At 47.2% G+C, this 12,124-nt stretch overlaps 1 protein-coding gene across 1 annotated transcript in view; it reads left to right on the top strand.

Moving 5' to 3' along the window:
- The window catches only part of LOC140489385 (SH3 domain-binding protein 1-like), a 71,775-nt gene that overhangs the window by 32,846 nt on the left and 26,805 nt on the right, over positions 1-12,124 (top strand). The window contains exons 6-12 of the mRNA XM_072588885.1: positions 1,108-1,184; positions 2,819-2,936; positions 4,346-4,414; positions 6,392-6,482; positions 7,369-7,496; positions 9,024-9,135; positions 10,069-10,150. Of these exons, the coding sequence (XP_072444986.1) occupies positions 1,108-1,184; positions 2,819-2,936; positions 4,346-4,414; positions 6,392-6,482; positions 7,369-7,496; positions 9,024-9,135; positions 10,069-10,150 (677 nt within the window). The remainder of the gene's footprint in view (positions 1-1,107; positions 1,185-2,818; positions 2,937-4,345; positions 4,415-6,391; positions 6,483-7,368; positions 7,497-9,023; positions 9,136-10,068; positions 10,151-12,124) is intronic.

The raw sequence follows: 12,124 nt of genomic DNA, 5'->3' as shown, positions 1-12,124 counted from the left end.
GTCCCGTTCAGTTTAAAACCAAGCCGCAGTTCTCAGGCCTCAGCAGCTTGTTGTTGTGTCACGGTGTCCAAAAATAGGCCCGGGAGCAGGTTGAGTTGTTTCTCTGCCTGTGGTTAGACTGTGTAGGTGTTAACACAAAGCCAGGAGTGGGCGCTGCAAACATCTGGGGTGGGTGGAGTGGAAGTGGGGACTCAACAACAGCTTGATATAGAGCCTTTAGTTTCAGTCAACCTTCCCAGGAAGTGAGTAAACTTGACACTGAGCCACGTCAAAGGATCATTGGAGATCTGAGAAAGAGCCTGGTGCAGGGAATAGATTGAAGGAGGGCCTTTAAGAAGTAGGGAGCTGTTCATGAAGAAAATTCCAGAGCTTGGGATCCAAGTTACTGAAGGCATTGGATGTCAACGGTGAACCAGAAATTCCTACGTGGTCAGCAGGAAAAGACAAGATCACGTTTGACCATCAGCAGTGAATTAAAGGGAGGTGATGACCTAGTGGTATTATCACTGCCCTGTTAATCCAGGGATCTGGGGACTTGTGTACAAATCCTACCAGAGCAAAAGATGGAATTAGAATTCATTCAATATCTGGAATTAAGAATCTAATGATGACCATGAATCTTTTGCTGATTGTTGGAGAAAAAGCATCTGGTTCACTAATGATTGTTAGAGAGGGAAATCTTCCATCTTTACCTGGTCTGGCCTACATGTGACTCCAGACCCACAGCAATGTGGTTGACTCTTAACTGCCCTCTGGGTAATTAGTGAAGGCAATAAATTCTGGCCTATCCAACCATGCCCTTATCCTGTGAATGAATTTTCTTTGTTAAAACTCCCACCCTACCGATGATTCAATGTGTTTTTTCCCCAATGTTCAGTCTCTAAACTCCCAGCGGATACAATCAGGGGAATCCCTGGGAAACGTCCCCCTGCCAATGGATGAAGCCCATGGATGAGGAATGGAGATGCCAGAGATTGGCACAGAGCTGGGGGCCAGATCCTGAGTGAGGGCCAGAGGAACTAACTCAACACATCTGCAGCACTTCCTGTATAGTTCCCAGCAGACAGTGACCTACTATATATAAAATAAAACTTTCTTTACAAACAGGAGGAACTTCCAAATGTTCTCAAACACAAGAAGCAGTTGGCCAAACTAACGCTGGACTGGACAGCCGCCAAGAATCGGTAAAAATATTTACCAACTCATCATATCCCATGTGCACATACACGCAACCAAACACTGAGAGACAGGGGTTAGTGACAGAGATATTCCAACAGCTCACGAACACATCGAAACACACAGGGGCACAGCTGTTTACAAAGCATTGTGCATATTGAGGTACAGTTTAAGTGGGGTGAGTGGGGATAGGTCTGCACAGATTCATTAGAACGTAAGAACCGGGAGCAGGAGTAGGCCGTCCGGCCCAGACTACCATTCAATAAGATCATGGCTGATCTTTTCATGGTCTCAACTCCACTTACCCGCCCATTACACTTAATACGTTTACTGTTCAAAAAAATTATCTAAGTTAGCGTTAAAAACATTTACTGAGGAAGCCTCGACTGAATTCCACAAATTCCAACCCTCTGGGTGAAGAAGTTCCTTCTCAATTCAGTCCTAAACTTGCTCCCCCTAATTTTGAGGCCCTCTTGTCCTAGTTTCATCCTCCAGTGGGAACATCCTCTCTACTTCTATCTTATCCAATCCCTTCATAATTTTATATGTTCCTATAAGATCCCCCCTCATTCTTCTCAGTTCCAATGAATATAATTCCACTCTACTCAGTCTCTCCGCATAAACCAACCCCCTCAACTCCGGAATCAATCCAGTGAACCTCCTCTGCACCCACCTCCAGTGTCAGTCCATCCTTTCTCAGGTAAAGAGACCAAAACTGCACACAGTACTCCAGGTGTGGCCTCACCAGCACCCTGTACAGGTGCAACACAACCTCCCTGCTTTTAAACTCAATCCCTTTAGCAATGAAGGACAAAACTCCATTTGTCTTCCTAATTACCTCTTGTACCTGCAGACCAGCCTTCTGTGATTCATGCACAAGAACACCCAGGTCCCTCTGCACAGTAACATGCTGCAACTTTTTAACCATTCAAGTAATAATCCTTTTTACTGTTACTCCGACCAAAATGGATGACTTCACATTTAATAACATTGTACTCATTCTGCCAGACCTATCCATGTCCCTTTGCAAAGTGTCACAGTCCTCTGTACAACTTTGCTCGACCACCCATCTTCGTGTCCTTGCAAGCTTTGACACAATTCATGTGGTCCCCAACTCCAAATCATTTACATAAGTTGTAAATAATTGTGGTCCCAACACTGATCCCTGAGGCACACCATGAGTCACTGATTGCCAACCAGAATAGCGCTCAATTATCCCCACGCTTTGCTTCCTGTTAGCCTAAGAGCTTCTTCTGAGCTTGAACAAGGGACTGTGTACTTTCTTGAACTGACTGAGGTCCAAGACAGAAGATTTAGTCTGACGTAGGAGTCCAGAACCAGGGGTCACAGTCTAAGGATAGAGGGTAGGCCATTTAGGACTGAGATGGGGAGAAATCTCCTCACCCATAGAGTGGGGAGTTTATGGAATTCTCTGCCATTGTTGAAGCCAAAGCATTGAATGTTTTCAAGAAGGAGTTAGATACAGTTCTTAGGGCCAAAGGGACTGAAGGGTATGAAGGAGAAAATGGGAACATGGCACTGAGTTGGATGATCATAATGAGTAGTGGAGCAGGCTTGATGGGCTGAATGGCCTACTGCTCTTGCTTTCTGTGTACGTTTCTCACTCCGTCATCTGTTGTAGGCTGAACCAAGCAACAAAGTCAGGCAACCAGGGAACACCTGTCTCATCGACAACAACTAAACTGGACTTGCTGAAGGAAGATGTCGAAGAGATGTGGAGACGGGTCGAGCTCAGTAAGGTTCGTGTGGAACTCGGAGTGGGGTGGATATAGAGTGGGGCTGGGGTGATGGTGGGGTGGGGGTGCGGCTGTGGGTGGGAGTGGTGGGGTGGAGTGGGATGTGGGTGGGGGGAGTGCAGTTTGGGTGGGGATGGGGTGTGTGGTGGATGTGGGGTTTGCAGGTGGGGTAGAGTGGGTGTTGGAGTGGGGGGGTGGAGTGGGTGTGGAGTGGGTATGGGGGTGGAGTGTGGTGGGTGTGGGGTTTGGGGGTAGGGTGGGGTGGGGTGTGGAGTGGAGTTGGAGTGAGGGTGGGGTTGGAGTGGGTATGGGGGTGGAGTGTGGGTGGGAGTGGAATGGGGTGTGGAATGGGCATGGTATGAGGGTGGGGTTGAAGTGGGATGGGTGCAGGGGTGGGTTTGGAGTGGGTATGGGGGTGGGGTGGCGGTGGGGGTGGAGTGGGAAGTGGGTATGGGGGTGGAGTGGGAGGGGTGCGGGGGTGGGTTTGGAGTGGGGGTGGGGGTGGAGTTGGTATGGGGGTGGAGTGGGGATGGGGGTGGAGTTGGGGTAGAGTGGGTATGGGGGTGGAGTGGGAGTGGGGGTGGAGTGGAGGTGGAGTGGGTATGGGGGTGGAGTGGGAGTGGGGGTGGAGTGGAGGTGGAATGGGGGTGGGATGGAGTGGAGGGTGCCGACATGGAGTCTGTCCATATAGAAACCAACAGATGCTGGATGATCAGCGTGAGTTAGGCAGTGTCCACGGAGAGAGAGAGAGAGCTAACATCTCGAGTCTAAGTGATGTTCTGGTCAGCTCTGATGAAGAGTTGTCTAGACTCGAAACGTTCGATCGCTCTCTCTCCGTGGAAGCTGCCTGACCTGCTGGGACCATCCAGCATCAGTTGTTTTCAGTACAGATTGCAGCATCAGCAGTAATTTGATCCTTTTGTCCTTATAGAGTTGGTCCATAGATTCCTACCCAGAGCACACTGTGTACCCCCATCAGGTCATTGCTTAAAGTTTCAGCTCAAAGCAATACAAAGCAACTGTAAATCCCATGCTCTCTCAATCCAATTCAGAACTGTAGCAGTGAGCCTACACTGCCAGGCCAGTGCCCCCTTTCCGGTATGTGGTGTAGCCAGAAGTGAATGTGGTTATTCTAGATGAAGTCTGATTAAGCCTCTATGGTGAATTGCCCTCTGGATTCGGGATTATCCTTTTGCTCCTTGCTATCTCCTGGCCACTCACTGTGAAGAAAATATTCCAACCGGCCTTTATCAGATCCAAAATGGCTGACCACCCATGTCCCCTCATTGAGCTGAATTTGCTTAAAAGGGAGACTCACCTTCCCTCCTCACCCCAATACTGACACCTTCCCCTGGGGGATCTCGAAAAGAGATTGAAAGTGAGTAAACTAATGGCTGTTGGTCTGATTCCAGGATGAATATGCAGCTGACCTTTATCACTTTGCCAGCAAGGAAGAGGAATACTCCAATTACTTCTACTCAGTAAGTAATGAGACCTCCCGGATATTTGATTTGATTTATTTATTATCTGTGGAGAGAAGGGTGTGAGGAAGGGTCACTGAACCGAAATGTTAACCCTGACTTCTCTCCACGGATGCAGCCACACCTCCTGAGCTTTTCCAGCAATTTCAGTTTTTGTTACAAATTTTTAAAGTTGCTTCAGAATGGATCGCTGGATACGAGAGCTTAGAATCGCCAGCTGGATGGTTTGTTCTTAGAGTCGTAGAGTCTTACAGCACAGAGAGAGGCCCTTCAGCCCATCGTTTCTGCATTGGTCATCAAACAGCCATCTATTCCAACCCCAGTTCCCAAAACTTGGTCGAGAGCCTTGTAAGTAGTGTTCAAGTGCCCATCTAAATAGTTCTGAAATGGAATTAATGGGTGGACTTGGATCTGGGTGGTGAAGCCAGGATAACATTAACAGCATTAACCAACTGCTAGGAACTTGGTGTTTTTACCCTGAATTAGTTCCATTGGAATCTATCGTGCTTTGTGCATCTGACCGGTGTCACTCCACTAACTCATGGTCACGATTTGAGCTCATTCTTGTTGCAAGTCCTCCGCTCAGATAAACTTTGTGGTAAGCCATAGAGTGACAGGCTGTGCTTATTAAATTCTGCGCTGATTATTATTCCAGCCCTGATTATTAAACTTCTAGCAGTTAATTAATGAAGATGATGGCCAGATGTCAGTGGAGATTTGTTCACAAGCAAATATTGACAAAGCATTCCAGTCACATTTGGAGTACTGCATGCCATTCTGGTCGCCCTATTATAGAAAGGATATTACTAAACTAGAAAGGGTGCAGAAAAGATTTACTAGGATGCCACCTGGGCTGGAAGGTTTGGGATATGAGGAAAGGATGGATAGGCTGGGGCCTTTTTCCCTGGAGCATATGAGACTGAGGGGTGACCTTATAGAGGTGTATAAAAAGATTCGAGGCATGCATAAGATAGAGGAATCTAAAACTAGAGGGCAGAGGTTCAAAGTGAGAGGGCAGAGGTTCAAAGTGAGAGGGCAGAGGTTCAAGGTGAGAGGGAAGAGATACAAAAGGGTCCAGAGGGACAATTGTTTCACACAGATGGTGGTGAATGTCTGGAACTTGCTGCCAGATGTAGTGGTGAAAGCAAGTACAATTTCATCATTTCAGTAACACTTGAGAATGGATGGGATATGTATAGAGGAATATGGACCAAACGCTGGCAATTGGGACAAGGTTAAATTGTGAATACTGGGCAGCATGGGACAAGTTGGGCCGAAGGGTCTGCTTTTATGTTGTAGATCTCTATGACTAACCATACTAAACACCTCAGTGTAAATAAATGCCTCTTTATTTGTCTTCCAATATGAATGCCCTTTAATCAATTGATACAATTCACTTGCACTTTGAGTACAGTGTTCAGCTCTCGTCACCACAGCACAAGGACGGTCAGCAAACCTGGGTTTTATTGCAGGAGGCTGATCTCCTTGTATCGATGACATTGGTTCTAAGGAGAGACTTGTACTTTTCAGCTTGAAGAGACAATGTTTGAGAAATGGTCCTATCGAGGGATATGAAACATTGAAACGAAGAGGAAGTTGAGAGGATGGTGTAGAAATGGTTTGGTAGTTTCTTGGTGAAATTCAGAGGCTGGACTGTTTCCATTGATGGCTGTGTCATCAGATGCCTGGGTTTACTAAGCTCTGACATTCCCTCCCTAAACCTCTCTATATCTCCTCCATTAAGTCACTCTTTAAAACTGATCTCTCTGATCAAGCCTTTGGTTGTGTGTCCTGATATCGTGTGACTCAGGCCTATTTCTGCCTGAAAGCATTTCCCTGAAAACACCTTGGAGTATTTGAGTTATGTTTAAGATCGTAGACATATTATTGAGATTGTGACTATGCTCCAGGGAAACTGTCTGGTGCAATCAGAGGTATTGTATTCTCGGAATGTAATCTCGCTCTCTCTTTTGGAAGTTAATGGAAGCGCAGGCTGATTACCACCGGAAGTCACTCCGAGCCTTAGATGCTGCAATGCCAACAGTCCGGCCAAGCCCCAGCCCCTCGGGTGAGTGTCTGAACTAACAGCAGGATTGTATCTCTCGGAATGGTCTGCTCTCAAACACTGGCATCGTCCTTTCCATCTTCACCTCTCTCAGACATAGACGCAGTCATATACTTACTCACACTCACACACACATGCTCACACACACTCACACTCATATACTCACTCATATGCTCACTCACACTCACTCACTTTCATATACTCACACACACTTACACTCAAACACACTCACACTCATTCGCGCACACATATATGTACACAGACTGACTCACTCACACACAGACTCACAGCCACACACTCACACTCACCCTCCCACACAGACTCACAGTCACTAATACTCATAGACACACACACACTCACACTCACTCACACTGACTCACTCACACACAGACTCACAGTCACAGACACTCACACATACACTCACTCATACTGACACAAACTCAATCATCACACACACACTCACTCACATGCACACACTCACATGCTCACACTGACACACATACAGACACTCACTCACATACGCACACTCACTTGCACATACTCACACACACTCACTCACAGATACTCACACACACTTGCACATACACACACTCAATCACACTCACTTGCACACACTCTCACTCAAATCACAGGCACTCACACACTCAGAACCACACCATACACACACAAATAAACACATTCATTATCAAATCATATGAACTCTCTCACACAAACTCGCACACACAAGCACTCTCAACGTTTCCACTCATACACACTCTCAATTACACTCAGTGTTAACACTCACACATTGACTGAGCCGGGGGAGTTACTTGTTCCCCTTTGGCGAGTGTGTTTCAGATCCTCACAGCCTCCCCTGTTGTTCTCACACTGTCCACTTTCTCTGTGCAAGGTGGTTGCTCTGGGAAACCAGCCTTTGGACAGCCACTGGAGGAGCATCTGAAAACCTGCGAGCGGGAAATCGCTCTCCCCATTGAGGCGTGTGTCATGATGCTGCTGGAGAAAGGCATGAAAGAAGAGGTAGGTGGAAGAAGAAAGAGACAGAGAATGAGAGAGAGAGTGTGGGGATGAGAGATGAACATGACCATTTCACCGTGGGGATATGAAGTGTGCTCAGTGTGAGGTTTGATCCTGGTCCTGAGCGGAGTCAGTGTGATGTCAGCCTGGACAGCGAGTGGGAGCTGGAATTGTCTTCTTCACTTCTCTGTGTTACTGAGAGGGAGAACTGACTGGCTTCCTGCTCTTACACGTGAAAACGTGACTAATAGTGCAGAGTTCATATAGGACGATCGTAGTACCAACATAACCTAGCTCATCTGAAGCAGGAAATGAAAATATCACTGAGGCTTCCTGCTCTTACACGTGAAAACATCAGAAGTTCCATTCCCTAGACAGGATAATCCTGAGGAAGCTTTACTCTGTGTCTAACCCTATGCTCTCCCTACCCTGGGAGTGTTTGATGAGGGACAGTGCAGAGGGAGCTTTACTCAGTATCTAACCCCGTGCTGTCCCAGTCCTGGGAGTGTTTGATGGGGAACAGTGCAGAGGGAGCTTTACTCTGTATCTAACCCCATGCTGTCCCTGTCCTGGGAGTGTTTGATGGGGGGATAGTGCAGAGGGAGCTTTACTCTGTATCTAACCCCGTGCAGTCCCTCTCCTGAGGCTATATTAAGGTAGGTTTATAGTGGAATGGTGTGACTGACCACCAGAATATTTAGAATGGGTATCTCAGAACATATGCCATCTAAGAGATTGGATTTCCCTTTACAGGGAAAGGGAGGTCAGAGCAGGTCAGAGGCGAAGAATCGTGTAGCAAGGAACTCACCTCCTGACTCCCCAAAGCCTGTCCACCATCTACATGGCACAAGTCAGGAGTGTGAGGGAATATTCCCCACTTGCCTGGATGGGGGCAGCTCCAACAACCCTGAAGAAGCTTGACACCATCCAGGACAAAGCAGCCTACTTGTTTAGCACAACACCCACTTCCTCCACGACCGATGCTCAGTAGTGGCAGTGTGTACCATCTACAAGATGCACTGCAGCAAGTCACTCAGGACTCCATAGACACACCTTCCAAACCCATGACCTCTACCATCTAGAAGGACGAGGGCAGCAGATACATGGGAACACCACCCCCTGCAACTTCCCCTCCAAGACACTCACCATCCTGACTTAGAAATATATCACTGTTCCTTCACTGTCATTGGGTCAGAATCCTGGAATTCCATCCCTAAGGGCACTGTGGGTCAGATGTTTAAAATGGTGACTCACCAGCACATTCCCAAGCAAGGCTGTGGAGAGAAAGCTGACATTACTGCTGCTGCCCACACCTTATGTGTGACTGAGAGAAATAGCTCCAGTTCATTGAGGGGAGTGTGAGCCAGCCAATGAACTAAAGGGGAATATATTCCTGACTGTCAAAGCGAAGGCTGCTCTTGCATGTTGAGGTCACTATAAACTACTCATTGGTAACCTGGAAACGTAACCCTGTGAGCCTGACAAAATCAGAACACTTTGCTAAACTAACTGAGTTTCCACCTCTCTCAGGGACTGTTCAGATTAGCAGCTGCAGCTTCAGTCCTGAAACGGTTAAAATCTGCTCTGGACAGTGGCACCTTTGATCCCGATGAATTCAAATCGGATCCACACGCTGTGGCAGGTAAGGTTCACCGGTTCAATCTGTACAGGAGAGTAACTGGATAATACCTCCAACACTATTGTCCCTGTCCTGGGAGTGTTTGATGGGGAAAGTGTAGAGGGAGCTTTACTCTGTATCTAACCCTGTGCTGTTCCTGTCCTGTGAGTGTTTGATGGGGAAAGTGTAGAGGGAGCTTTACTCTGTACCTAATCCAGTGCTGTCCCTGTCCCTGGGAGTGTTTGATGGGGAACAGTGTAGAGGGAGCTTTACTCTATATCTAACTCCGTGTTCTCCCTGTCTCGGGAGAATTTGATGCAGATATCTACTCAGTCTGTTAGGTTTACCAAGATGAGTGGTTAAAATCAGACACTTGCCATTAATTCCATTTGCATTCTGAATTTCTAATTCTGCAAATCTTTTTAAAAATAATTGAAAATAAAAATGGGTAACTTTACTTCAGCGGAACGGCCGAAAGAAACTGTTCACTGACACCTCCTTAACACGTGTTATTTTGTGGCATTAACATGTTTGATGTGAACAGTCCTTTCAATTGGTCATGGGAATTAGTTAATACTCTTCATTAGTTAGTTCTCGTTATGGCCAGCCACACCTGAAACCAGGTTCTCAGTGTTATAGGTCTATGTTATTGCCCATTTGGGGCGTTTCTTATAAGACATTAGTTAGCTACCCGGGTAACTACTGGTGATGGTTAGTCATTTTAAAAACAAAAAGAAAAGGTCACGGTGATTTTGATGGTTTTGGAAGTTGCTCAGTTGTGCGTGATAGCCCCTCTGGGTCAAGGCACCATTTCTGGTTGGTTCAATAATATTCTGTATGAGGCTTTTCGCGAACGGTACTGACATTTTCATTCTGGAATGCATTGGATTTTGTTAGGGGTGAGACAGACAACTGCAGAAATAATGGTCCCTTTCTGTCTCTGTCTCTCTGCGGTAGGTGCATTGAAGTCTTACCTGCGTGAATTACCTCAGCCCCTCATGACATTTGACCTTTATGACGAGTGGTTCCAAGCTGCCAGGTATGTTGCCCACTGTGCCATTTTGGCAGTGTGGTGGTTAGCACTACTGCCTCATAGCACCAGGGACCCATCTTCGATTCCAGTCTTGGATGACTGTGTGGAGTTTGCCCATTGTCTCCGTCACTGCATGGGCTTCCTCTGGGTGCTCTGGTTTCCTCTCACATCCAGAGATGTGCAGGTTAGGGTGAATTGGCCATGGGAAATTAGAATCATAGAATCCCTATAGTGTGGAAATATTTGGCCCAACACGTCCACACTGATCCTCCGAAGAGTAAACTACCCAGACCCATTTCCTTGCCTAATCACTCTACTTTTTTTCTGACTAATGCACCTAACCTGCACATCCCTAAATACTATGGGCAATTTTCCACGGCTAATCCACCCAAACTGCACATCTTTGGACCGTGGGAGGAAACTGGAGCATTCAGGGGAAACCTACAAACTCCACACTGACAGTCACCCAAGGGTGGAATTGAACCCGGGTCCCTGCCGCTATGAGGCAGCAGTGCTAACCACTGAGCCACCGTGCTAACCTGTGTCCCATTGTGTCCAGGGATATGCAGGTTAGTTGGATTAGCCATTGGAAATGGAGGGATACGGGGACGGGGGGAGACCTGGGTCTGTGTGGGATGCTTTTTTGGAGGGTTGGCTCAGACCCGATGGGCCGAATGGAATCTATCTGTAGGCATTCTATGGTTCTACACATTTTCATTCCGTTCACCAGTCCTCTCATGCCACACAAGTGCCCGAGGTATGAGGGTCAGACCATGCTGTACTGTCCACCACTGTCAGCAGCTTCAGGAGTGGGAGCTGGCATGGCCTCCACATTCCTCTCTGGCACATTTGGCACTTGCATGTGTTCAGCTTGTAGGTAATCCCAAGAGGACACAATCCTCATCTTCAGAGCCGACCTGAACCTGAATCCGATACTTCAGTCTCATCAGTGGGCTGGACAGAGTAGTTAGGGAGAAGCTGTTTCTGCCCATAAAACAAAAAAGAGTGAGCGGGCATAGATTTAAAATCACTTGCAAGCAAAGCAAATGTGATATGAGAAAAAAAAAACCCGCCAATCACACAGCGAGTACTTAGGATATGGGATACAGTGGGAAAGAACTGCGGACATTGTAAATCAGAAACAAAAACTGAAATTGCTGAAAAAGCTCAGCAGGTCTGGCAGCATCTGTGGAGAGAAATCAGAGTTAACATTTTGAGATGAGTGACCCTTCCTCAGAATTGGGAGTTGGGATCCACTGCTGGCAGGTGGTGGAGGCAGGTTCAGTTGAGGCATTGGCTGGTTATTTGGACAGAACTGGTGGACAGACATAGGGGGAAAAGAGATTGGTGCTGGGGGGTTAGCAATGGGGCAGGCACAATGGGCAGCACGGCCTCCTTCTGCAGCATGACAGTTCTGTAACTCCGAAGAGAGATTGGGAATCCCACTCACTATGGGTAATCTCTGGGCATTACGCCCATTTCCAATGCAGAAGCAGGCCATTCGGCCATCCATGCTGTCATTTATGCAACATTAAGCCCCTCCCAGACAGAGAATTTAGCAATAGAAACATAGATTCTAGGAGCAGGAGGAGGCCATTCAGCCCTTCAAGCCTTCTCCACTGTTCTTTTTGGCTGATCATCCAACTCAGTCCCTATTCCTGATTTCTCCCCCATTCATTTTGATCCCTTTAGCCCTGAGAACTATATCTAACTCCTTCTTGCAAGCAATGTTTTGACCCTATCTATTTAGTGTGGCAGAGAATCCCGCAGGCTCCCCACTCGCTGGAATTCTCAAAAACTACCCTTTTTATGGCCCAATTTAGGGGCAGTTAAGAGCCAACTGCATTGCTGTGGGTCTGGAGCATGCCAGGTGAGGACAGGAAGGATGTTCTTCCACTACAACACAACAGCCCTGCAAGTCTTTTCTTTAATTATTGACTTAACAATGTCAGAATGTGGAAGTGTTGGGGTTGGACTGGG

Source organism: Chiloscyllium punctatum, chromosome 18 (assembly GCF_047496795.1).
Source record: "Chiloscyllium punctatum isolate Juve2018m chromosome 18, sChiPun1.3, whole genome shotgun sequence".
NCBI lineage: Eukaryota > Metazoa > Chordata > Chondrichthyes > Orectolobiformes > Hemiscylliidae > Chiloscyllium > Chiloscyllium punctatum.
Note: the sequence above shows the minus strand (reverse complement) of the source record. Positions and strands in the feature narration are given on the sequence as shown.